The sequence below is a fragment of the Cucumis melo genome, chromosome 10 (genome assembly GCF_025177605.1).
Source record: "Cucumis melo cultivar AY chromosome 10, USDA_Cmelo_AY_1.0, whole genome shotgun sequence".
Classification (NCBI taxonomy): domain Eukaryota; kingdom Viridiplantae; phylum Streptophyta; class Magnoliopsida; order Cucurbitales; family Cucurbitaceae; genus Cucumis; species Cucumis melo.
In genome coordinates, this window is record NC_066866.1 from 22,248,176 (window position 1) to 22,276,048 (window position 27,873).

A 27,873-nucleotide genomic window follows, 5' to 3' on the forward strand; every position below is an offset into this window, starting at 1 on the left:
GTAGTGATAAAATGAACGGTGGAGATGTAGTTTGAAACACAGCTTCTTACAATCTTTCTTTAGATTATTTTTTAATCTGCCACTACTTCAAGGGGAAAAGGGCATAACGATAAACGCACAACTCCGTTTCTCTCTCACCGCTTGGCATCAACGGAGCCGCCAAATAAATTCTTTGGACGAAAAATCTCTCCACATTAACTCGGTACTGTTATTAACGAATTGCTTAATATTTCCTTCTCCTTCTCCCATGGCCGCCCTTTCACTAGACTCAGCCTCCTCCATTTCCCTCAGACCCACTTCTTCCGAATTCCCTTTCAAATTTCCTACTTACTCCAAACCTTCTTCTCTACCATTTTCTTCCTTTTCAAAATTCCGCACCTACAACCATGAGATCAAGAAAGCCCCTCTCTCTGTGCGAAGCATCGCTGAAACAAGTCCCGGTCCCTCATTTTCTAGAAATTCTTCTTCTTCTTCTTCTTCTTCTTCTTCAAAGATTATATCCGGGTATTCACGTATTGTTTTCTTTAATATGATGTTTGTTTTCTTTTCGTATTTTTATTTACCATGCTCCATGCTCTGTCTAGAGATTCGGTTTCTTATTGCTCATCTAATCGTGAGTTTTTTCTAGCTTTGACGTTAGGTTTATTGTGAATGTTTTAGTGTCTTCCTGATCGGTCTGTATGTCGTGCGATGGAAAATTATCTCACCTTTAAACTTAGAAAGGAGAGAGTGAGCAGATAAGGGATATAAGGAATCTCCATATGAGGAATGGATGGAAAAATGCGTTTGTATGATCATTTCATGCTAAATGATTGTTTGTTAGATTCTTTGTTTCTTTCCAGGCCTCGGTGTCTAGGATTTTTGTAATTACTCGTTAAGTCTTGTTATATTGGATTGGATCCCCTTCTTGTAGTTGGCTCTCTTTTTGTTGCTATTGTTATTATTATTTTTTAGAAGCCCGTGTATTCTTTCAATTTTTCTCAATGTAAAGAGATATTATCTACAAATAGCAACATCTCTTTCTTAGTAGTTTTGCAAGACCCTTATTTTAATTCAATTCCGAACACTGGCAATAAATCTCAGTTGATTGTTCATTGTAGTTACCTACTGATTGATCACACTTTGAGGACAAGTTGAACTCTGGGGTGAAGTAATATATATGGTTAACTTTATCCGGACATTAGCACTACGAATCAAACATAGTGAAGCATGTGTAGTTAGAAGGTTGCTTCTCACGGCATTGTGGGAGGCATGTTGTCATTATGGGACACAAAACGTAGTTAAGCAAGCTTGGAACTACTTGTGACAAATAAGATTGGTAGGGTAGTCTTTCACAGCAAAAGGTCATGGAAACATCGGAAGAAATGTTGTTTGTCTGGCTTGAGCTTTTCTTTCTTCCACAGCTTTGTTTGAAAGTTTGTTATCTTGGTAGGGTTTTCAACATCATACGAAGGGCCCAAAAAAGCTTTTGAACTGGAAGATCAAATAAAGATTTTATTGCAGTTTTGTTGTGGCACCATTGTAATGAAGTTATAGCAATGCTGGCTATTTTTTCTTGGTGTTTCCTTTCCATTCATTTTGAAGCATTTTGTGGGCAAGATTTCAGCTTAATTTGGGCTCTCTTGGATAGTCTATTTTAGATCTTTTGTACTAAGCTTTCATTTGTTGTTTCGGTTTTGAAGGTTCTGAGTAGGTTGTAGTTTTGTACTAAGCTCGTTGTTTTGATGTGTTTTAGCAAGGTTATAGGATGTACCTTTCTTGTTAGTTCTTTTGCTCTTTCTATATTCTCTTGTACTTTGAGCATTAGCCTCATATATTATCATCAATAAAGAGGCTCGTTTCCTTTTAAAAAAAGGCATTACATATCAAGCATATGCCACATTTTGTTGGACTTAATTGTTGGCCATCTGGTTTTATCTTCTGAAATTTTCATATTATTCTTTGTGGTAGTTCCATTTAGTGAATTTTATTCTTGAACAAATCACAACTGATAATCATGTGATAGAAACAAAACTATAAAGTGTATGTGCTCACTGTATCTTAGATCATTTCCATCCAATCAGACTAAAATTCAATGTTATTGTGGTCTTGATGGATAGTGGAGCTATCTTCTATGTTGGTTTTGATGTTGTCTATTGCTGTGATCAATCAGACGATCAAAATTTGAAAATTTGAAAAATTTACCCTAATTTGGTTGTGATGACATTGTTTGAACTATGTTACTGATCATAATGACATTTTTTATATAATTTAATTCATTAGATGGCTGTGATTTAAATACTTATGAGGTGCATCCTATTATGTTCCCAGGGTGAGACGACATACAATTTCTGTTTTCGTTGGTGATGAAAGTGGAATGATTAATCGTATAGCTGGAGTTTTTGCTAGAAGGGGATATAACATCGAATCACTTGCGGTTGGCTTGAACAAGGACAAGGCTCTTTTCACTATAGTTGTCTCCGGGACTGAAAAGGTGTTAGAACAAGTTATCGAGCAGCTCCACAAGCTTGTAAATGTTCTGAAGGTTACAGTCTTATCTTTTTGGATCGTTTTTAATTATGATTCGGTTGCATCTATTTAGGCCTTCCATTCTTGTAGGAACCATATTAGTAACTACCTCATGGATACTAATCTTCTGATCAGGTTGAAGATCTCTCCAGTGTGCAACAGGTGGAACGTGAACTGATGCTTATAAAAATAAATGCTGATCCTACATATCGTGCTGAGGTAGTTTATAGGCAATTTATGTCTTCAGGATTTCCCTTATCAAAGTGCCCAAAGCCTAGTCATTTGCTTTATTTTTGCTAGTTTACATTCTTTAATCTTCCGTGATTTCGTTTTGGTTTGCCTTTTAGATTAAGAGACTAGTGGATGTCTTCAGAGCAAAAATTGTAGATATCTCAGATGATTCTGTAACAATTGAGGTGAGAATACAATTTGGTTTTTGGCAATTGTGAAATTTGACTTTAATCTGTTGCTAGCTTTGGCTTGTTAAATTGCTTTGGTTTTACAGTTGTTTAAACTGCTGTAGTAGTTTGGTATGGATAATAATTAAAAAGCTTAGGTTGTCAGACACAACAACTACATGGAGATGATCAAGGAGTTCCTTCTCCATTTGGCATTTTTAAGAGAAGGGGAGATTTTGTGGTAAGTTGGGGTTTGTGGAAGGACTTGAACAATAGGACCTTCAAAGGAGTGGAGTGGGGCCCTTGCGATGTCCGGTTCTTTACTAAGTTCTATGTTTATGTTTATCTTTGGGTGTTGGTGGTATATTATTTTGTAACTAATTGTTAGGTCTTATTTACTTGATTTGAGTGTCTTTCTTTAGCAGTACTTTCTTTTTGTGGGATTGTGTTTCTTGGATGCCCTTGTCTTCTTTCGTTTTTCTCGATAAATTTTGGTTCTTTGGCGAGGGGGGGATGAGAAAAGAAAGAAAGAAACTTATTCAAGTATTATTATGCAGTATTGTGTAAAATGTATTTTTTTTCTCTTATTTTTTCTATAAGGAAAAGATTTTTTTTAAATAGAAGAAAGACCCAATGCAAAGTAGGAAAATACAAATAAGGAAAATATACTTGTTATAATTTATGGGTTTGTTGTGTGTTGAAAGCCCAAGGGTATTTATTTAAATTGTTTTACCCTAGTTATTCTTTCCTTTTTATTTTTGTTTAGGCTTTTGTTGCCTGTTAATTCTTCCCCTTTGTATTTTTTTTGTTTCATAAGGAAATAATAAGAAAAGTCTCCATTGTGGTTTTTCTCCCTGTAGTAGGGTTTTCACGTATCGGTGTGTTTTTTCTTTTCGTCACTTTCAATAATAATGCATAAACATATCTTAAATACAATGAAAATATTAACAATAAAGGAAATAATCAACACTTTCACTCAAGCTGGCTTGAATATATCATCCATAGCCAGCTTGGCAATTAAATTATTGAATTGGCACTTCGGAACCTTTAGTTAATCCATCTGCAATTTGTTCTATTGTCAGAAGATAAGGGATGCATATTATTCTTTGATTAATGCTTAAAATATTTCTTTTTCTCATATTTTATTTGAAGGGGAGAAACCCTCAACAAAAATAAGGAAAAATACAAAAGTAGCAAAAATAATTACAATAAATACAATAAATATATTTAACATAAAAGGAAATAATTAACACTCCCCTTTAAGTTTGTGTGAAGTATCACTAGCTTGTCAATTAAGCTGTTGAACTGCCACTTTGGGAGACCTTTAGTTAACAGATTGGCAATTTGTTTAGTTGTGGAAAGGTAGGGAATGCAAATTACTCCAGCATCAATCTTCTCTTTTAGAAGTGTTGATCAACTTCAATATGTTTTGTATTATCTTGAAGGGCTGGATTGTGGGCGATGGAGATGATTGTCTTGTTGTCCCAATAAGTACTATCGCCCTTGTTTAAGAGAATTTTAGTTCTTCCAATAAATTATGCTTCTGCACTGCTTCTAGCCACCACACTTTGTTCTTCACTTTTCCATGTTATTAGATTCCCTCTAACAAAGGAACAGTGGATTGGCGTAGATCTTCTATAAGTGGTGCTACCAGCCCAATTGGCATTAGTGTAAACTTCAACATGTAGGTGACCATGTTTCTTAAATAATATGCCATTTCCTGGAGTAACTTTCAAATATATGAGGATTCTATAAACTGCTTCAAAGTGAGCTAATCTAGGACCATGCATGAATTGACTTACCATGCTAACTGCAAAGGTAGTATATGGGCGAGCGTGAGAGAAGTATATAAGTCTTCCCACAAGTCTTTGGTATTTTTCTGCCTTTTACCTCCTTCATTGTTGCAACATGCAATTTAAATTTTGCTCAAGAGGAGTTTTTGTTGTTCTACGCCCGAAGTAATCCCATCTCTTCAAGTAGATCAAGAGTATACTTCCTTTGGTTGACCATGATGCCATTTTTGGACCTAGCAAATTCCATCTCTAGGAAATACTTTAAACTTCCGAAGTCCTTAATTTGGAAATCATTAGCTAGGTATTTTTCACTATAGTTAGCCTTGTTTCACCATTTCTTTTAAGAATAATATCAAACATACTGGTGGAGCCCGAATTTGAATTTCAAGAATGAAATTGCTTTGATGTTATTGATAGGAAGAAATTATACAGTACAATGTGAAGAACTGTAGATGAATGAATCGAGAGAGTCTCAATTCAATCACTAGGACACACTTCTATCTGTTATCCTATCTCTCAATGATGAAACAGAAATTCAGAATTACCAACTAACTTTCCCTCCCTAAACAAGACGCTATTTATACTTCCAAAATTAGTAACAAACTCTAATTAATTTGAACTCCCTTGTGGTCTCTTTTCACACATGCCAAACCTTTCTTTCCTCTCGTACTGTACTGTAGGATAATAGGTGGTCTATCATTACATTCCCTTTCCAAATCCACCTTGTCCTCAAGGTGAAATTTTGGAAATAATTGTTGGACTTCATCGTAAGCTTCCCACGTAGCTTCATGTCTCGGCATTTCCAACTCACTAATACCTCCCATCCTCCCACCTTATTCTTTTGATACCCAAACACTTCAGCTCGTTATGGAGCTCCAAGGATATTGGTTGGGAATTCATTGAATCTATTGCGCTTTCTGGTGGCATTCTGGTGTTGTGGGATCAAAGTAAACTTTCAGTGGTTGAAACACTTAAAAGGGGGATATTCTCTTTCAGTTAAATGTATCACAATTTACAAATAAGTATGTTGAGTGACTAACGTTTACAATCCCAACGGCTATAAAGAAAGGAGACTTGTTTGGTTGGAGTGAACTTCCCCTGCGGATTATTGCATAGAGGCGTGGTGTGTTGGGGGACCTCAATATAGCAAGATGGGCACATGAAAGATTTTCGATTGGAAGAGTTCCAAGGGGATGTGGCAATTCAATAGTTTTATTGATTCCCACTCCAAAACAGAAGATATACATGGTTGGTTGCTAGATCTTTGTTCGATAGATTTTTCATTAATAAGGAATTGGAGGAGGAGTTTGATAATTCAAAAGTGTATAGACAGACTTGCTTATTTTCACTTTTACGACTAGAAGCAAGTTCAGTGACTTGGGGTCCTTCCCCTTTTCGGTCTTGCAACAGTTGGTCGACAATCAAAGAATGCAACAAAGTTGTAGAAGAAACTTGGGCAGATTAGAGTATAGTGGATGGGCTGGCTTTGTCCTTAGTAAAAAATTGAGAATGGTGAAAGGTAGATCTAAAAGCTTGGCATGCTGAATTCATTTAGAATCAAAAGAGTAGCACATGTAGTTATAGATGATGTCTTTAACCATGGAATTTACTAGTCAGGTTACAACCATGGAGTTTTCAGCATCCCACCCAGCACATGAAGGATCAACTCGGCTAGAGGGGTTTTTTTCTCCAGTAATGTAACCAATTTTTCCTTGTCCACAAATATACATCCAGCACTTTGGAATCAAGGAATAAAGTTATCCCCATTAAGTCAAATGGTAGTTATTTGGACAGTGGGATTGTTGGCTAGGGTGCGATTTTCTAAAACTTTAGAGGTAATGGACTTAGTGTCTGACATATTCCTTAAGAAACACCAACCCAAAGAGAAAAATAGAAGATTTGGAAAGAAACGCCAAAAGAAAAAAAATGATAAAACACGGGCGGTGACGACCAGCGACAGTGGCTGTAGACTTGACCAGCCTATGGACAGTGCTAACCTCGAGCAAAGACAACTCCTTCAGACAAGCTTTGGTGATGACTCCACCAGAGATGCGATGTTGGCAACGATGACGAACAAGGAAGAGTCGGAAAGTGACGGCGATTGTGGTGGGTCCCACCAGGGTTTTGTAGTTTTTTTATAAGTAGGCTCGTTTCTGCTTACAAAAGAGGTGTTCTCTTATTTCACTTAGAAAGAAAAGGGTTTTCTTGAATGGAAGAAATGCTTAATACAAGGTGGGAAAATACAAATAAGGAAAAAATAAATACACAAATATATCTTAAATACAATGAAAATATTATCAATAAAGGAAGTAATCAACAGTGTATCACCTAGTTTAAGATCCAACACAAATACTTGTGACTGATTGCCCAAATAGGAATACATCTTAGTATTACTATCCCATAATTCCTTGGCTAAAGAGTAGCACATGTAGTTTCAGTTGATGTCTTCAACTGTGAAATTTACTAGCCAGATCATAACCACGGAGCTTTCAGCGGCCCACTCGACAAAAGAAGGGTCAGCTGGGCTTTGGGTGGATTTTTTTTCCAATAATGTAACCAATCTTCCCTTGTCAACAAATATACATCCGAACACTTTGGGACCAACAAAGGAAGTTATCCCCATTAAGTCCAATGGTAGTTATTTGGATAGTGGGACAGTAGGCTAGGGTGCGATTGTAAGACTTTAGTGGTAACGGACTTGGTGCGGATATATTGCTGAAAAAACACAAACTCAAGAGAAAAGAGGTAGATCTGGAAAGAAAAACAAGAAAAAGAGGTGAAATACAGCAGTGACAATCAGAGAACGACGACTGGCAGCGGAATGCGGCTGAAGACGACAAACGTGTTAGTGGTTGCTCAGATGTAATGGCCGGTGGAGAAAAACAAAATCCGAACCAAAAACCGGTAACGCAAAGAAGGATGATTGCTTCGGTGGTTTTAAATTATGGCGGAGACATGGTTCGACAAGGTCTGAGTGACTAGAGGTGGCAGCAGACTAGAGAGGGGTTTGCAGTGGCGACGACAACACAAACTAGAGTAGTTTTTTAGTTTTTTAAAAAATAGGATCTTTAGGTTTCATTGCTATTTCCTCTCTGATACTGTGTGTAAAATTTATTTTTTCTCTCATGTTTCTTAGAAAGAAAAGAGTTTTCTTAAATAGAATAGCTACCCAGTACAAAGTAGAAAAATACAATTAAGAAAAATATAAACATACAAGTATATCTTAAATAAAATGAAAATATCTACTATAAAGGAAATAATCAACATGTATTAATTATATCCTGGATTTGCTTTTCTTTCCCCCTTTTTTGAGGCCTCAATATTTCTATTGTTTTAAAGCTATTTCTTTCGTGTAGGTAACTGGGGATCCAGGGAAGATGGTCGCTTTCCAAAGAAATTTAAGCAAATTTGGAATTAGAGAAATTGCTAGAACTGGAAAGGTCAGTAATTAAATTAATTTTTTTTTTTTGAAATAGACGCTCTTTGTTAAAGGTATTAATAGATGAGACTAATGTTCAAAGTACAAGAGAATTATACTAAGAGTGAAAAGAACGATCACAAACAAAAGTATAGTGATCAAAACAATCAAAACCCCCAGCAAACAATAGAAAACTGAAAACAAAGCAGACTTAAAAATCTTTCAACAAGAAGCCCAAAATCAGTTGAAAATTGCAGACTAAAAATTTCAAAATGGATGGGGAGGAAACACCAAGGGAGAGCAAACAACCCTGCAGCTTCAAGTCCGATTAGAGGAAAAAAACCAATTCTGTCACCAGGAAGCTTTGCTGGAATCTTTCAACCACGAGAAAGTGATAGACCTTAAAAATCTTTTCCAAATGGAAACCTCTCTTATGCCCTCCGAGAATTGTTGAAAACATATGCCTCCTAAGTCGTCCTTAAATCTTGAGTGAGTGACTAGAACCAGAATGTTTCATAAGAACTTTAGAGGGTCAAAATAATAGAAGCATTCGTCAAACCTATTGTGATCCACTAAAGCAGACTTAAAAAATAATCGGCTGAAAAAACAAGATCAAGTCTAGATTATGTACTCAAACCAAAATAGTTCCACATTTCTCAACAATTGACTTCAAGTGATCTGGAATTTCACAATGTTGAGTTTGCGAGGGTGATAAAAGAGGTCCGTTTCTCGGTAATTAAATCTCCTTTGTCCGAAACAGCGTGTTAAGATCAGATTCTAAAGGAGTATTTGTATTCAAAAAACGGCACATTAAATATGATATTGTACCGAAAGCCAAAATTAAAGTAAGGTACAACCTTAATGGATTGATTCCGGCAATAATGGAATTGAAGGATGAATCTTGTGGAAACTTCTATCTTAATTTTGGTGATATTGAAGTTATGGAAGAACCTTCATTCGTTCAAAATGCCTTTTTTATCAAGGATTTCTTGAATCCAATTGACTTAGCAAGAATTAATAAAGTTTTGAAAGATGAAGTAGCGGTTGAGTTTTGTAGGCTGCTGCTAATTTTTGCTAGTGTTCATTACTCTGATCCAATAAAATTATGCATCTTGTTTTAAACCTACTCGCGTCTCTCTTCTTCTTCCCCACCGTCTTCTCTTTTGAACTTCTGCTTCTTTCCGATGATTGCTCTGGTGTATCTTCCTTTCCACTTTTGTTCTTCGGCCTTACCTCCCGTTTTTTCTATAGAGTTCTCTCCGGTCTATCTACATTTCAAAGGAAGTAGCAAGCTGTAAAATTCTTCGTTCGCATTTTTGTGTCTAGTTGGATAATAAACGCAATCACGTGGAAGATGTGGAAGCTCAGGGTTCTCTAGTTGTCTTGGAAGCCCATCTGAACTGGTATTTCGACGTGATTGCAAAATTAGTCAGGGGTCTTGAAGATAGCTTCTTTTTGAAATTTGGGGAGTTAGACCGTGGGAGAACGAAGCTTTCGAAGTTCAGACTCGAAAGCGATTGGGTCTTATGCTGCAACTTTTGGCTAGCTTTAGGTGGATGCTCAACCATTTGAGTTTCTCCAGGGGTTGATATAGAGGGGTGGTTGTCCTTTCTCTAGCTATTGGAAATATTCTTATCAAATTTGGATTATAAGAAATGTTTTCAAGCCATTGTCTTCCGGCCCAACTTCCTTCACAGTTTCAAAATTCACTTTTTTGCAGATAAAGCCTCCCCGGTTCTGAAGCCAGAAGAGCAGTCTCTTCAGGCCTCTGTTTGGATGGCAGCAGAACAGAGCACTTTCTCAAGCCCTGAAAATTTCCATTATTTGAATAATAAGAGCTCTTCTTTCTGGGTTCACAAAAATAACGAGGTTACTGTCGAAGATTTCAACCGTCTATGGATTTTTTCCAGGCTATTTTTTTATAATGGCTGGAAGGATATCGTTAAAATCTGTGAGGAACACTTAAATCTGCATCAACTCTTTATTTGCAGATAAGGCCTTAATCCGTCTTAACCGAGGGAATTTTGAAAATTTGATCGAGAATCTTGGTAAATGGCCAGCCTTTTGGGCCCTTTCATATTTTATTTGAAAATGGAACAAGTTTAAACATGGCAAACCAGTACTTATTCGAGGGTTTGGAGGATGGTTATCCATCAATAACTTACCACTTGATTATTGGAAATAAAGGATGTTTTTGTTGAATTTGGGAATTATTTCGGCGGACTCGAGAGCATATCCTTAGACACATTGAATATGATTAATGTATTGAAAGCCATAAATAAAAGTAAGAAAAACCTCAGTGGATTTATTTTGGCAACAATTGAATTTAAGGATGAATCTCGTGTAAATTTCTATCTTAATCTTGGTGATATTAAAGTTGTGGAAGAATCTTCAATCGTTCAAAATGCCCTTTTCGAGGATTTCTCAATCTGATTGACTTAGCAAGAATTAAGAAAGTTTTGAAAGATAAAAGGTTTAGATTTGAATGTCTTAAATCTGGAATGGGATTTTCTCACTTTGTTCGTCTCAAAGCCAACCTTCTCAAGAAACCCTTCTGCTGATCTCATTGGTAACACTGTGAAAGCTTTTTTGGTTGGGGATCCATCCTCATCCTGCTGGAATCCTTATCTTGTCAGAATAAATTTGAAAGAGAATTGCAGTTTTGGAGGTAAATCGTCTAAAGAAGACAAAGAGTTGAAACCAAAAAGAAAAAAATCTTCAAAGCTCTTCTCACATTGTCTCAAACCCTTTTGAAGTGCATTTCATTTGAAGGAAAAAATCAAGGAAGTTCTCGTTTAAGCGTTCCTTGAGAGTCCAGATTCTTGAAGATCAAGCTCTGGACTTGTTAAAGGCAAACCGTATCTTTTTTTTTTTTTTTTATTTGAAATAGAGATAAACTACTTTATTAATAAAATCGATTCAAAGTACAAGACAGTGATAGAACACCAAGTAGTGTGTTCTATGTATTCATTAAACAACCAAACTATTATAGAAAATAGTACTAGAAAACCAGTCTTCAAACACTGTACAACACAAAGCTTAGTACAAATATTATCCAAATCCAAAGTAAAACATTAAAGACAAAAAAATACAACACGATAAAGGAAACACAAACAATTGTTAAGAAACTTCAAGTAACTGAACACTTTCTGCATTCCCTGTTCTTCAGGAAACCAAGCCTTCCACTTCCAGATCAGAATAACCACCCTATCTTTCCTTCCTTCTTTCCCTTTTAACATCTTCCCATGTAACTAACCTTGGTCCCCACCAAGGTGGTTTCCACTTCCTCCAATTCCCTCCCCTTGTGCACGTGCCACTTCACCCTTTTTCCTCCTACTATACTGTATAACAATCCGTGGTCTATTATTACTCTCCCTCTCTAAAGACACCTTGTCCTCAAGGTGGAAATGAGGAAATTGTTGGGCAAAATCATCACAATTCTCCCATGTAGCTTCATGAGGTGGAAGTCCTTTCCAACTAATAAGCACCTCCTGTTCCTTTGTAGATGAATTTTTTCGATAACCAAAAATATCTGCAGGGATAGCCACCCACTCCACATCTTTTGTTAAAAAAGAACCAGTGGATGCACATCCGTACGATTCCTGACCACCTTCTTGAGCTGGGACACGGAATACTGGATGAATGGTAGCTGTAGGAGGTAGTTCTAGTTTATAGGCAACCGGTCCTACTCGTGCAATCACCTTGAATGGCCCAAAAAATTTAGGTGACAGCTTTTCATTCCGCTTCTTCCTCAATGAAACTTGTCTATATGGCCGAAGTTTAAGAAACACCATATGACCTTGAAACTCGACGTGCCGTTTCTTTTAATCGCCATACTTCTTCATTTTATCTTGTACAATCCGGAGATGCTACTTCAATGCTCCCAAAATAACATCTCTATCTTGCAATTGTTGATCCAACGTAGAATTAGGGGTCTCCATATCTCCATAATAGATTAGTAGTGGGAGAAGCCGGCCATAAACTGCTTGTAAAGGAGTGATATCAATCGATCTTTGGTACGTGGTATTATACTAATACTTTGTCCAATGCAGCCAATGGTCTCTGTCCACAAAAACATCGCTTCCACTTCTCTATTGACCACCTCTGTCTGTCCATCAGATTGGGGATGATAGGCTGTACTTCTGCTCAATTTAGTACCTGACAGCCAAAACATCTCTTGCCAAAAATGACTTAAAAAGATATTGTCATGATCAGAAACCATAGATTTAGGATAGCCATGTAACTTAACTACCTCCTTAACAAAAGCATCAGCTACGGTCTTTGCAGTGTAAGGATGTTTCAAAGCAATGAAATGACCATGTTTACTCCGTCTATCTACAACAACCATTATTACCTCATGTCCCTCATATTTAGGTAGACCATCAATAAAGTTCATGGATATCTCACTCCAAATTGTATCCAATATTTCCAAGGGCATGAGTAATCGAGCAGGAGATAAATCAGTGTTTTGTTGCGTTGACATGTCATACACTCATCACAATACTTTTGCACATCAGCTTTCATTCCTATCTAGTACATATTACCTGTCAATCTTTTATAGGTCTGCAAGTAACCCGAATGCCTACCAAATACTGAATCATGATAAGTATGAAGACTTGTAGGCAATAAGACAGAACTTTTGGAAATTACCGGTCGCCCTTTATACCTCAGCATACCTTGCTGCATAGTGAAACCAGCAACGTCTTCTTCCTTCTCTAACTTGGCCACAATTTCCTTCAAGTTCTCAACCCTATCTACCTCTGTTTTAAGAGTTGATGATCAAATAATGATGGAGCCGTAGGAGGAACACGTGACAAGGCATTTGCTGCTTTGTTTTCAAGGCCCAGTTTATACACTACATCAAAGTTGTAGCAAAGTAGTTTAGCAATCCACCTCTGATGTTGAGGTTGGATAACCCTTTGTTCTAATATGAACTTCAACAATCATTGGTCCGTTTTCACTACAAACCTCTTGCCCAAAAGATAAGGCCTCCAATGTTGCACAACCAATACTTCTGCCATTAATTCTCGCTCATAAACTGGTTTAGCACGATCCCTCATAGCTAAGGTTTGACTAAAATAGGCAATTGGCCGATTATTTTGAGTAAGGAAAGCACCTACTCCATGCCCTGAAGCATCGGTCTCTATTTCAAATGGCAAAGAAAAATCTAGCAGTGCTAAGATTAGGAGAGTCATCATAGCCATCTTTAACTTCTCAAAAGCCTTATGTGCTTCAATAGTCCACTCAGAAGCTCCTTTCTTCATAATTGAGTCAAAGGTGCAGCTGCACTTCCGTAATTCATTACAAATCTTCGATAGTATCCTGTCAACTTGAGAAATCCACGAACTTCACGAACATTGGTTGGCACAGGCCATTCTTTGATAGATCTAATTTTCTCGGGATCTACCTCTACTCCCTTGCTCGAAATTATATGGTCAAGATGCTCCACCTTCGCTTTGGCAAACCCACACTTATTCAATTAGCATATAATTCAATCTCCCACAACACTTCTAACACCAATTCTAAGTGTTGGAGATGTTCCTCCAAACTTCTATTGTAAATTAAAAATAATTCTAAGTGTTGGAGATGTTCCTCCAAACTTCTAATGTAAATTAAAATATCATCAAAAAAGACTAAGACAAACCTGCATAAGTAAGGTTTGAAGATGCTGTTCATCAAGGCTTGAAAGGTGGAAGGTGCATTAGTGAGCCCAAAAGGCATGACAAGGAACTCATAATGACCCTCATGAGTCCTAAAGGCTATTTTCTCCACATCCTCCTTACACATTCTAATTTGATGATATCCCGCCTTGAGATCAATCTTCGAAAATATACTAGCTCCATTGAGTTCATCAAACAATTCTTCTATAACTGAAATTGGAAACTTGTCAGGAATTATCACACCATTCAACGCACAGTAAATCTACACAAAATCGCCAACTACCATCTTTTCTCCTCACCAACAACATCGGGCTCGAATATGGACTAGTACTTGGTTTTATTATTCCAGATGCCAACATTTTGTCAACCAACCTTTCCATCTTCTCCTTTTGCTGGTATGCATATCTACAAGGCCGGACATTGACTGGATTTGCCCCCTTCTTAGTATATAATGTTCAATGGCTCATTGTGGTGGTAGCTATCCTGGCCAATAAAAAATGTCTTCATATTTTGCTAACACAACTGGTATAGACTCGTGAATGGTAGGTACTTCATCAACCCCATACAATTATGCAAATGTCATTTCACCTTCCAAAGCTCTACACTCAATCAGAAAACCCTGATCAGATTTTGTCCATGTCTTCATCATGTGTTTCAAACTCACCCTAGCCTTGGTAAGACTTGGATCTCCCCTTAGCTCGACCTTCTTCCAATTATGTATAAATGTCAAAGTAAGCTTTCGCCAATCCACTTGGTTACTCCCAACGTATGCAGCCATTGCATACCAAGGATTACATCCACTCCCCCCAATTCAAATGGCAGAAAGTTATCCACAATTTTCCAATCACCCAACAGTAATTCCACTTGGTTAAAAATTTCCTTTCGTTTTACAACTGATCCGAAACCGAAAATAACTCTATAATGAGATAAAATTGAGTTACTAATTTTTCAGAAATAAAATTATGTGTCGTGCCGGAATCTATCAACACTACTACTGACTTCTCCCGTATCAGACCTTTAATTTTCATGGTTTCAGGGTTTGTTAATCCCACCACCGAATTCAATGATAATTCAATCACTGGTTCTTCCTGTTTCCCAATTTTGGCTTTTTGTATCTCAGTTTCCTCTGTTAAATCTTCTTCTTCCACTACTTCTAGTTCTTCCCCGTTTGCTCGAACAACTAGAACTCTGAGTTCCTTCTGATCTTTCACTTTACACTTATGGCCTGCAAAAAATCTTTCCTCACAACAAAAACAGAGACCTTTCTCCCGTCTGGCCTGAAACTCAGCATCATAAAGTTGTTTTAATGGCCCTTCCCGCCAATTAGTTTCCCCAACCACTCCTCAAAGTGTGATAGTCTGCATTGGAACAGCCCCTCCTGACTTATTTTCATTGGAAACTACATGAATTTGAGGTTTAAAAGAAGCAGAAACCTGGACTAAACAATCCCCTGCACATTTGAAGCCTGATTCTCCCCTTATCACTTCTCGGTTCTCAATCTTTTGGGCCAACTTCATCATTTGGGCAAGCCCAACAGGCTCCCAACATTCCATTTCTGCTTTAATCCAGGGTTTCAAACCATTCATAAATGTCTATTCTAAGACTGCCTTCTGCAGAAAAGGCAATGGTGCGACCAATTTATCAAATAAATTCCAGTATTCATCCACTGTAGTTTCTTGCTTTATCGTTAAAAATCTGCCCAAGACTGATCCCTCATGTCCTGATCTAAATCGAATAATAAGTCTCCTCTTTAAATCTTCGCAATTAACTAACGGTTCATGATCTTCACGAGATCTATACCAATCCAAGGCTGCTCCATCAAAACTAATGATTGACACAGTCATCTTCTCTGATTTTCTTGAATTTTCTTCGGTCTCCTGCAGAATTAATTCCCTCCAACTTGGTGTGTTTTTCCTCATATTTTCCTCCCATCACCATCAATTCACTGGCATCAATCATGCTTTTTATTTTACTTGATGAACCCTCTAGTACTTCTTCCATTGTTGTCTTCCCTTTGATCATTCCCTCTCTATATTTCAGCAAAGTTTGTTGTTGCTATTGTTGCTTCTCCGCCTACACTCCTTGCTTTTCAGTACTCTTTGCCAATGATGAAATGTCTTCCTTGATCGTTGGCAATTCATGTAACTCTGCTTGAATGCCAGATATCTCTTGATCAATCGTTTCCAACTTCTCCTCGATTCGCTTTTGAGGCATGGTAATAAACTTCACAGATTCGCCTCGATTCGCTTTTGAGCCATGGTAATAAACTTCACAGATTCGAATGTCTCTGATACCAAAATAGTAGCACACCAAGTAGTGTGTTATATGTATTCAATAAACAACCAAACTATTACAGAAAACAGTACTAGAAAGCCAGTCTTCAAACACAGTTCAACACAAAGCTTAATACAAACATTAACCACATTCGAAGTAAAACATCAAAGATAGAAAAATACAACACGATAAAGGAAACAACTGCTAAGAAACTTCAAGTAACTGAACACTTTCTGCAGTCTCTGTTCTTCAGGAAAAGTCTTCCACTACCAGATCAGAATAACCACCCCCATCTTCCCTTCCTTCTTTCCCTTTTAACCTCTTCCCATGTAACCGTGGTCCCCACCAAGGTGGTTTCCACTTCTTCCACTTCCCTCCCCTTGTGCACGTGCCACTTCCCCCTTTTTCCTACTACTATATTTTATAACAATCAGTTGTCTATCAGAGAGTTATTCAATGAGCGTAATAAAGAAGCCTAGAGAGCAATAAGAGAGGAGATCAGAAGGTGCACCTGGACATCTCAACTAGGTTGACACCCCTTAGCTCCAAAACAACATATTCCAATTAAAGCTAGAAATAAAATATGCCAAAATACAATGGAGACATAGTCCAGCCTAATACAGAGAGCTGAGACAGAGAAATAAAGAAAATAAAGAAAGGGAAATGGGGCAAACACAACAGTACAAAGGCTTGTACTGAGCCTATAGAAAAAAGCAAAAGCTGCTACTGTGTATACTAGACCAAAAGAAAATATAAGTTATTCTCCATAGAAGGCCGGCCAGAGAGGGGAAAACAAAGCTGTCAAAATGCAAAGCAAAGTCACTAAAACAGAACAGGGCCTATGGGGCTGGCTGAAAGATAAAAACTGCCCAGTTGAAACAAAGAGCTTGAGTGGAGTAATTCACAAAATGATTATTTAGATAGCACCAAGCTGCTGCGTTGCGTTCTTTTCGAAGATACAAATTATGGAACTTCCACCAAAAGAGAAATACCAAAAGCTCTTCTCCTTCTTTACATCATCTCCCTACTCTTTTTTTGAAGGTTAAGCTGCCAACAAGGCATTTCCAATTTCCAATAGCTACTGAACACTTGTTCACAATGAAGACATTGCAATACTTGCTATTGACAGCAATTGGATTAACATTATACAGGCATCCAGGTATGTCTACAATTTGTTCAACGAAACCAGAGACTGGAAAATGAAAGCGATGAAAGTCTTTTGGTGCCAATCGAAATATCATCCATGACCCATCCTTAAAAGCACTTGCACTTATATCTTGCCCTAAAGGACCTTGAACTGAAAACTTCCGCCCCTTAGGTTGTCATCAAATGGCTTAAATGCCATTAGAGCAAACAGCAGCACTAACTGCAACATCACCACATTCCACATGTGCAAATGGTCTAACACCAGGCTTCAACTCTCTTATGAAGAATTCATTAAATGTCTTGAAATAATCCAAAGGGTGCTTCACCTTAATCATATTTATTTGATCCTTGAAAGATTCAATGAAATGTGGAATATCTTTTGCAGATTCCATTGAATCCATTTGCTTTCCTTGCTTTTCAGAAATGTTATGTAAGAGTTCCTTCACCCCTTTATCCATAAGATTGAGACCTATTTTTGACTGATAGATGGCCCTCTTGTACAAAACAATCTTTCCATCGATTATCTCTTCCCCTAGGCTTTTTTCTGCCAATCATACACAACAATATGAGATGTACTTGAACCAGAGTTTAGACCAACAACATAAGATAAAGAATGCGCCCAATTGCTTAATTTAAACATCCACCCATATGCGGCCTGTTTAGCAGTCAAGAACCCTCCGGTCAGCTGTCTCTTTGAAAAGAAAGAGAGTAAAGGAATCTTCAAAAAGAAATTTTCCAAGGCCAAGTTAATTTCAAATTTGAACCTTGACTTCTTTGAAGTTGGTATACACAAACACAAGTTTCAACCCTTTCTTCTAAGTCAGATTCACAATCTTATCATCCTCCACAGTTTAAGTACTCTATTTTTCTTTCCCAACTCGAAGGTGAAATTTTTTAGGGGTTCTCCGAGCAATACCCCAATCACTCCCTCTAAAGAGAAGGGTGAGTCCTCATTCAATTCTTCTTTCAGGGTAAGTAGTGAGGAGATGGAGCATTTTGATAAGTCACTGAGCTTGAGAGGTAGAGACAATTTGAGCCATTAGAGACAGATCTTAATCCCCTATTTCATTGGGAGGAAGAACTGATAGTTGAAAATTTGACCTCGCTACTCTCTCTCATCCTTAGTTGTGCAAAATTCCAGCTCATCTAAAGTCAATAGCCACCAACCGTGGAATTATTCTAATTTGATTTTGAACCCGCTGAATTTAGTCTTCCCCCGCTGGCGAAACAACTTTTACTTTTCCAAAGAATTTTCTGCATGGGGGAGAGGGATTAATGTCTCACTGATTGCTTTCGCTAGATTGAAGTTAATTTTTGTATGCTTGGTCTTCGACTTCATGCCTACCAACGAGAACAACTGCTGGTGCCACCTTAATTCTTTTTGCTGATTATTGGGTCCTATTTCTTCTCTGGACCATTGCTGCCAAAGCATTGTTATCGAAACTGTGGTTTGGAAGACTTCATCTAGTTCCTCTAGGCAAAGGATTGCATTGGCAAGATAGTCTTGATGCAACTGGGTGCCTCTTCTTTGTGTTTGCTTTCTCCTTTCATCTTGAAGATTTTGGGGTGCGAGACTTCAGTTTCAAGTGGGCTCTTTTTGAGAAAGCGTTTAAGTTTTGCTTTGTATCTAGCTTTCTACTAATGTTTCGAATATAATTTGCTTTGGTTAGCTCGTTGCTTTTATGTTTGTGATCGTTTTAGGTTGTCATCATTGTATGTTGCCGGGGTATACCCTGTGTTTTAGTTTTAGCTTGTATTTTCCCTTGTCCTTTTTGCTCTTAGTATAATACTCTTGTACATTGAACATTGTGTTTTTGCCTTATTTTTTTTCTAGTTTTCGGTGGTTTTTTAGTTTTGCTGTACTAGGCTGGATTTTGCTCTTATTGTAATAGGCTGGACTTCGTTCTCATTTTTGTAATAGGCTAGTCTTATTTTGGATATGATGTTTTGGTGCTAAGGGGTTGTCAACCTAGTTGAGATGTTCGGGTGTACCTTTTGATTCCCTAGTATTTTTTTTCTCTTGTTTAGACTTCTTTGTTATGCTCATTGTATAATTCTCTTGTACTTTGAGTTCTTATTATTAATAAAGAAGTTTGTCTCCATTTCAAAAAAAATAAGGAGGCCCATTTCCATTTTTTTTAAAAAAATAACAATAATGAAAACAACAATAATGATATATTCTCAATTGTTTTTGAAGAACTCATGAATGGTACTTTCTTCCATGGCGATGGGAGAATAGTTAATGCAAACAAAAGGTGGCTGCTGCTAATTGCATTTAGTTTTGGGATTTTGTTAGAATTTTTTTAGGTGTTCTCTCTCAAAGTCTCTTGTAATTATATTTCTCTCATATCTTTGCTAGTTGGGAGTCTACCACAGCCCTAGCTAGGTTGGGATGTTTCATCTCCCACGGTTATTTTTCTTATCAAAATTTCTCCTATAAAACTATGATTGTAGTTCTAAATAAACTTTAAAAGGATAACTTAAAATTAAAATTGTAAAGTTCACCTAGAAGCTTGAAGTTCATTATGAACGACTATTATACATTTACTCTAAATATTTATGATTATAATAGGAATAGTATTAGAGACATATTAAAGGTATGTTATTAATTAGTTAAGTAGTTTGTTAGGGAAGTTTGGTTATAAATACAGTGAGTAGGGAAGGAGGAGGGAAGAGAATAATTTGGTGAGTGGATCAAGGCTTGAGCGTGATCTCAAGAGATTAGAAGGGTCCAAGTACCTCAAATTACTTGGTTGATCTTGTACTTTCGTTACTGTTTATGTCTCAATATATCCAAGTTCTATCAAATTACCAGTTTAATGTTTCAATCTAAATTTGTATCAGGATTTCAGTCACCTATATTTTGCAAGTTCCAATTTTATTTCACATGCATCATATCGTTCAATCACATTTGTATCATTTAAAGAAATATTCTTTTAGTGACACATATCACTACTATACCTATTAATGAACTTTAACAGTTAAGCGGAAGTTAACTGAAAACTATTATTACATTAAAGTCAGATTGAAACTTCGGAAATGTTAGGGAGAAGAAGTTCATTTAGATTCAAATTTATATATTTTGCGGGTTTTAATTTCGTGAATCAGTAAAAATAGAAACTCTATTTCAACTTGTAGATTGCTTTAAGGAGAGAAAAGCTAGGTGCATCTGCCCCATTTTGGCGATACTCTGCAGCTTCTTATCCAGATCTTGAAGAAAAGAGGCCTGCTGATGCTTCCATGGGAATTGAAAATAAAGCATTCAACAGTGAATTGAGTGAATCCAATTCATCAGTAAGGGGTTTCCTACATTCTGGTTTTTGTCCTGACCAGAGACATTGCATGTTCTATATTGAAACTATGATATAATATTCTAGAATCAAACGGATTAGAATATTTTGTGTGCCTACTTTATTGTAAGATACAAAGCCTTGTAGTACAGGAGCATTACACAAAAAAGGAAAAAATTATAATGAGAATAAAATAAAATAAAATAAAATCATAGATAACGGTACAACTAAATCTTATTTACAACCAAAAAATATGTTATAACTTCTAACAATATAGATCTAAGTATTTGTGTGTGTATTTTCAATTATGAGTCTACATCCACCTACTAGAGGCATTTGATTTTTACAAGAGCCAACAGAAACAAGTTTTAGGTTCTTCATTCCCCAAATTTATTATTTTTCACAATTATTTCCTTTTTATGTTTATATTTCTTTCGCCAAAAAGCAAATAATTTTTTAAAATTTTGTAGCATCCAGCCAATGTTGAATTTATGGTTGTTTCAAATTGTTCTATACATCCCAATTGTATGTAGCAAGTGTTCAACATGTACCCAATTTGTTTTGTTAAACGGTAGAAAGGAGAACCCAAGGTTTACGTGGAAAACTTTAGAACAGGGAGAAAAAACCACAATAGAATCTATTTTATTATTTTCACACACAATGAAAGTTACAAGAGAAGACAACTTTATATGTTCTAGCAAACCCTAATATGGAAAAGGAAATAAACTTAGGGTAAGGTAAAATACTAAAATACCTTCCAGGCTATAAGCTATCAACAAAGCCTTTTATTTCCAACACTCTCCCTCAAGTTGGGGCGTAGATGTCAACCAGACCCAACTTGATAACGCGTCAGTCAAAACATGGGCTAAGTAACCCTTTGTGTGCAAACATGAGCAACTTGTTAACAAGATGGCATATACGAATACAGATACTGCCATTGTCCCATTTCTCTGTTATAAGTGTCTGTCAATCTCCATATGTTTTGTTCTATCATGTTGTACAAGATTATTGGCTATGCTTATAGCCGCTTTGTTATCACAATAGAGATTCATAGGTGAAACATGATTCCCAAACTCATAGTCGTATGAAACTCATAGTCATAGCTCTGTATTTAGTTTTAGCACTACTTCTAGTAACAACATTTTGCTTCTTACTTTTCCAAGTAAATAGGTTACCCCACACAAAGGTACAATAACTAGAGGTAGATTATTTGTCAATAATTAATCCTGTTCAATTAAAGTTTGTGCAAGCCTCAATGCATTTTCTGTCAATTTTCCTGAACATCAGACCTTTACTCGGAGACCTTTTCAGCGTCCCACTCAGCAAATGAAGGATCAACTAGGCTAGGAGCGGTTTTTTCTCCGGTAATGTAACGAATCTTCCCTTGTCTATGAATAAATATCCAAACACTTAGGGACCAACGAAGAAAATTATCCCCATTAAGTCGAATGGTAGTGATTTGGACAGCGGGACTATTGGCTAGGGTGCGGTTGTCTAAGACTTTAATGGTAGTGGGCTTTATGTCTGCCATATCGCTGAAAAAAACAGACTCAAGAGGAAAAAACATAAGTTTTAGGAAGAAAAGAAAAACCAGAAAAATAATAACAAAGAGAATCCGACGGCGGCGGCTGGACACGACGTAAGTGACTCAGACTTGTCCGGCTGACAAAAAGGAGCACCTCCCTAAATGACAAGTGGAAACGAGGAGCAAAAATTGTCCAACCCGATTCTGGCGACAATTTTGGTGGATAAGTGGTGGTCAAAGAGCTTTAATTTGATAAACCGGCAACGACGATTGGAGGTCGGCGGCGGTACAAAGTAGGGTTTTTAAATTTTTTAGAAAAATAGGGTTCGTAGGGTTTCACTGCTTTGATACCATGTGTTAAAAGGTGCTTTCTCTTGTTTCTCTTTGAAAGAAAATGGTTTTCTTTAATAGGAGAAATACCCCATACAAGTTATGAAAATACAAATAAGAAGAAAAATAAAATAAAAATTTATCTTAAATACAATGAATATATAAACAAAAGAAGAAATAGTCAACTTCAACTTTATTAAATGAATGAGGAAATAAATATTTCAAATATTGACAATTTGGGGGACCAAGTTGGAAATGCCACAACCTATGATCTCTTTTTGAAGTTGAAAAATAAGAAGACAACAAACTAGTCCTATAACAATTCCTAGAGGGAGCATCATCGTCAAGGAGATAGAATTCCCTATTGTGTCAGGCGATGCCAATCTTCTTCCTTGAGCTCAAGTTCTGAAAGAAATCATTATCCGATGAGAAAGCAACTTAACAATTCATCTCTAGTTATCTTATTAATAGATAGTAAATTGTAAGAAAACCATCAAAGGGAGAAATATCACCCTTGGTCGCTCGTAATAGGAACAAAGGATCCATCTGCAATTCAAATCTTTTCATTACCAGCACTTGGAAGATATGATAGAAAATTCTCATAGGAGCTTATTAAATTATTTATAGCCCCTGAATCAAGTAACTATTTGTTTCTTCACATTTATGCTGAGGAGACTTGAGAATTGAGAGGTACCTGATTGAACAATAGCTCTAAAGGAAGAGACACCAGGGTCACTTTCACAATTCACCTAAGATTGTGGTTGGTGGCATTCGTTGATTCACTCATAAGAGCTCGGCCAGGGTTGGGTTTGTCATTTGGAGGACGTCTTATGTCATTTGGTGGTTGACCATGAAACTTCCAGCACTTTTCTTTGGTATGCTAGGGTTTCTTGAAATGTTCACACATCGAGGTCTGTTTCTCATTTTTCTTGTCATTAGAACCAGATAATTTTGCACTAAAAATAGCATAATCAATAGGAAGTACAGTTATGATATTCATACACTGGCTGTGTCTTTCCTTAAAACACACTTCCATAAGACAAGGTACAGGCCTCTGTCTCAATATACAGCCTCACACTACATCGAACTTGGAGTTCAAACCAGCTAGGAAATCATAAACACGATCGACTTCCTCAATCTTGGAATACTGAAAACCTCCACACGGACAATCCCAGGTAATTTCACGACACAAATTCATCTCCTGTCAAATTAAGGACAATTTGTTAAAGTATGAAATGACATCCATCGTCCTCTATTTGCATTAATGAGCTGTTTAAGCAGAGTGTAAAGACGAGACACATTGTGTCTTTTAGAATATAATTTCTAAATTGCATCTCAGATATCTCGAGTAGTCGCAGCATAGAACAACAGTTTCTTATTTAAGGTTCCATACTACTACTCAGCGGTGAGAGAATCTTCTCCTTTCCAAATGCGCTTATGAGGATCCCCTGATCTAAGTCTTGGTATCTCACAGTTAGATACCCAAACTTGTGATGCCCCTCAAAGACCATTTTAATGGGCTAAGACCAGGAGAAATAACTATGACCATTCAATTTTTCTTCTGCAATTAACCTTGTGGAATTTTTAATAGCGCTAGACATAGTTTGTAGTAGTTAAAGTAGGGAAAGAGGTTACCAGATTCTTTGGATACATCGCTAGACCGGAAGGAATGTCAGAATTCATGTACTAGTATTTAGGTTTGTGAAAGCACCTAGGCCTGCCCCGAGAGCAGCGATTTGTTGCTGAAAACTTGTTAGAAGATTAGCCAACTGTTATTGTACCATTACCAGCCATAAACCAACTGAACCTTGATGTTCATTACTAGTCGACACATGATGAGGAAACTGACCTTGTTGCTGCAAGAAGCGTTGCCACGGCAGAGAATTTACCTTTGTGGTGGCGCTAGAATTGGATGGATATGCAAGGATTGAAGATAACAATCAACAACAGCAGTGACAGCGGTAGCTGTGGCTGAAGCAAAACTGGTAGAGAACTAAGGTTATCTTGCACTGGTTGTTTTTCACCAGTGGTAGCTAGTGTTTTGTTACCATGATTTGATACCATGTTAAACGGTATAAAAGAAAACACAAAGTTTACGTGGAAAACCCTAGAATAAGGGTAAAAAACCACGATAGACTCTTTTATTATTTTCACACACAATGAAAGTTACAGGAGAACAACTTCATAGACTCTAGCAAGTCGTAGTAGAAAAGAGGAAATAAACTTAAGGATAAAATAAAATACTAAAATACGCTCAGGGCTGTAAACTATCTACAAAGCGTTTAACGCAATGTCCAGTATATGTTAATGTTTGATTCTTGTTGTACATGGAAACTTTATCCAAACTTCATCTATATGTATTGCATATCTATTTTCTCAATGATGAGTCTCGTTTCGTTTAAAAAAATAAAAAAACTGAAATTTACCAAATTATTAGGTTTGGCCGTTTCTCTTTCTTTGTTAAAAGAAATTTTCTATCAGATCGCTATGTTATTCTCTGAATGTCTATTACAGATATGAGGTAGTGAACTTTTAGGAGTAATGTTTTCTTTTCTCTATGAACTGTGTAGGGTGACGTATATCCTGTGGAGCAGTCGGATGACTTTACTATCAAGCCAGTTCTTGATGCTCACTGGGGAGTACTCAATGACGAAGATGTAAGAAAAAATCAGCCTTTCTATGTTTCAAAATTATCATGTGATTCATTTTTCTTAATATTTGGGTAGTGGTAGTTACATTATTTATATATGTTGAGTGACCACTTGGGAAGTACTCAGGTAATACTAAGTGATATTATTTACTGTTCACAATTACTAATTTGGTAGGGTGCAAGATCCCACTTTTCCTTTTCTTAGCATAGTTTAAGGGCTCCTTCTTTTCTATTTGAAACCACTATAGGCATTATAGTGGAATTTGTATGTTGTCTTAGTTTGAGTGAATGCTGCCGTGTCTGTTTGCCGCGTTGAAACTAAAATGTTTTTATCTCATCTTACTGGAAACATCTAACCACTACAAATTGCAGGTGGATGGTCTTCGTTCACATACTTTATCTATGCTAGTAAATGATTCTCCAGGGGTCCTTTATATTATCACTGGACTTTTTGCAAGAAGGGGATATAATATTCAGGTTTATTTAAACTTCACACGCCTTTAAATTACATTGATGTTTTCAGGATAACAGAATTATATTTCTTTTTTATATTTCCACTTTGGATTCTTTTAATCAAATCTGATGAATCCCTTGCTATCAGAGTTTAGCCGTTGGTCATGCAGAAGCGGAGGGCATTTCACGCATAACAACGGTTGTTCCTGGTACAGATGAATCAATCTACAAGTTAGTACAGCAACTTTATAGGCTGGCCGATGTTCATGAGGTAAATATCACTAGTTTTTTACCCCAAAATCTGTACTCAAATGTGCGGTCGTATCCATATTTACCACTTGAGTGCAGATTTCTCCTCAGGTTATTTCAGAATACTGGCTCTATAGGTTGCGATCAGATTTAGAATTTTGCTGCATTGATACATGATTGGAACGATCTTAATCCTTATTTTTATTTTATGCACTTACAAGATCTATATGTTTTAAGCCCCTCTCATGCTTAGAGGCTAGAGCTTTGGAGAAATTCTGATGTTATTGTGTTCCATCTCTTTCTTCTCTCCCAATTATAAGGAGATTTAATCTTTTGTTTTTTGACATGCTTATAAGAAATTGTCCTCGGCTATTTGCCTTTCATCATATCCTCTTGAAATTTTATATAGTTACCAACGATGACATTTTCAGCTACTTGTTCTTTTGAATCCCATTTGAATAGTTATTTCCTGTTAGAGAAAGGTTAATAAGATATCGAAGGTTAGTGGGCCTATGCTTTAACAGTTCAAATCTAATTGGTCATTGGTTACTCCTCTATAGGTTCGGGATCTGACCCACTTGCCGTTTTCAGAGCGGGAGCTGATGCTGATTAAAATTGCTGCAAATCCTTCTGCTAGACGTGATGTGCTTGACATTGCCCAAATATTTAGGGCCAAGGCAGTTGATGTCTCCGACCATACGATTACACTAGAGGTAGATAATTCTTAAACTGACATCTTCTGCTGCGATTTTACTCATGATAAAAACTCATGTTTACTTGTATTTAGTTTATTGAGTCAACTAGTTCTAAATTTTCAACTTCCACCATCCAATTTAGAGATAAAGTTTATACATTTTTCTAAATCAAATTAGAAAATTGTTTATGCCCTAGTTGATAACAATTTTGTTTTTAGTAGATAATAAATATAAGTGGATGTAGTACTTGTAAGCTTAATTTTTAAAAACCAACATCCAAAAATGAAATGGTTATCATATTGGGTCTTGAATCCATTAATACATCATGTTGAGTTGGCTTTGACCGACACGAAACTTAATTTCTACTAATCTTTGGTGGGTGAGTCGAGGTAGTGGTCATTGGGACCGACCAATAAAAGAATTCAAGAACTTAGAATAACTTCAAACTATGGTGGCCATCTATTTTATATTTAATATCTTATGAGTTTTCTTGGTTTCCCGATATAGTATGATGTGGCTATTAGATGAGGTTATTAGATGTGTTATTCAGCTGATTGACCTATAATTATCGATATTAAAAAAAAAAACCCTAATACTCACAAAATTTCATATCTAATCACATAAATAAATATTCGAATTTAAATACAAAGTATTGTAGATTAAATAAAAAGTCGGATCAAAATTCTCAAACACAAATTAGAAAGAAAAATTAAGACAATTGTAGAAGAATAGGACCATGTTGTAGATTTTATCAGTTTTCCAACATGTATTTTAGTTCATATTTCAATTTAACCAAAATTGGTTTAAGGCAAAACTTGATCTAATAAAGTAAAATGGTGTGCATTGTAAAGCAACAATTTGTTGTAATGAACCTACTTGATACTCGTTTCAGCTTACAGGAGATTTGCATAAGATGGTTGCACTCCAGAGGTTGTTAGAGCCTTATGGCATTTGTGAGGTTTGTAAACAAGATCCAAGTGAACTCACACTTTCGTTTTGAGTTCCTAGATACATAATCTTCCGAGTTTTCATTACAGGTAGCAAGAACAGGACGAGTAGCATTGGTGCGTGAATCGGGAGTAGACTCAAAATATCTTCGTGGATACTCTTTTCCTTTGTAGGCTGAGGGGTGAGGCGCACAAAACATCGGACTCTTACGTAACAAATATTGTTGTGGATGGAATGGAAGATCTGTGTATATAAGAACGGTACAAAAAGAAAAGAAAAGAGTTTCTGCATTGTTTTGTTGAAGATACTCAGAGGCCCTTCTGCCAAATGTTATTTGGAAGTGACTAAAGCAGTAGAAGTTCATGTCAACAAAGTGATGGTGTGAGAAATGTTTTGTTTTTGTTGAAACCGTTGATGTCGCTTATTTATTTGATATTTTGATGTTCAAGTAATTTTCACCACGTGGGATCTAAGTTTTGCTCATTTTTTCTTCTCTTTTGAGATCAGACAACTATTTTATCTCTCTTTATTTATTT

The 27,873-nt window shown here is 36.6% G+C and overlaps 1 protein-coding gene across 2 annotated transcripts; it reads left to right on the forward strand.

Annotated features, from left to right (window-relative positions):
• The first annotated feature begins 99 nt into the window (after positions 1–99).
• LOC103491925 (acetolactate synthase small subunit 2, chloroplastic-like) lies at positions 100–27,830 on the forward strand. 2 transcript variants are annotated; one of them, XM_008452047.3, is made up of 12 exons: positions 100–504; positions 2,311–2,524; positions 2,644–2,727; positions 2,856–2,924; positions 8,056–8,139; positions 20,336–20,491; positions 24,913–24,999; positions 25,365–25,469; positions 25,594–25,716; positions 26,255–26,407; positions 27,282–27,347; positions 27,427–27,830. In XM_008452047.3, exons 1-12 carry the CDS (start codon positions 248–250, stop codon positions 27,508–27,510), a joined length of 1,482 nt encoding a protein of 493 aa, XP_008450269.2. In that variant the 5' UTR covers positions 100–247; the 3' UTR covers positions 27,511–27,830. The 2 variants fall into 2 exon arrangements, with proteins under 2 accessions (XP_008450269.2, XP_050947343.1); XM_051091386.1 differs by having other exon boundaries at positions 101–504; positions 27,289–27,347; positions 27,427–27,517.
• Positions 27,831–27,873: the final 43 nt, after the last annotated feature.

Bases quoted from the DNA above. Each gene is read 5' to 3' on its own strand.
- LOC103491925 (XM_008452047.3), top strand. From the start codon at position 248: ATGGCCGCCCTTTCACTAGACTCAGCCTCCTCCATTTCCCTCAGACCC. The intron at 2,925-8,055 runs GTGAGAATACAA...TCTTTCGTGTAG, and splicing joins ATGATTCTGTAACAATTGAG to GTAACTGGGGATCCAGGGAA. The intron at 27,348-27,426 runs GTTTGTAAACAA...TTTTCATTACAG, and splicing joins AGCCTTATGGCATTTGTGAG to GTAGCAAGAACAGGACGAGT.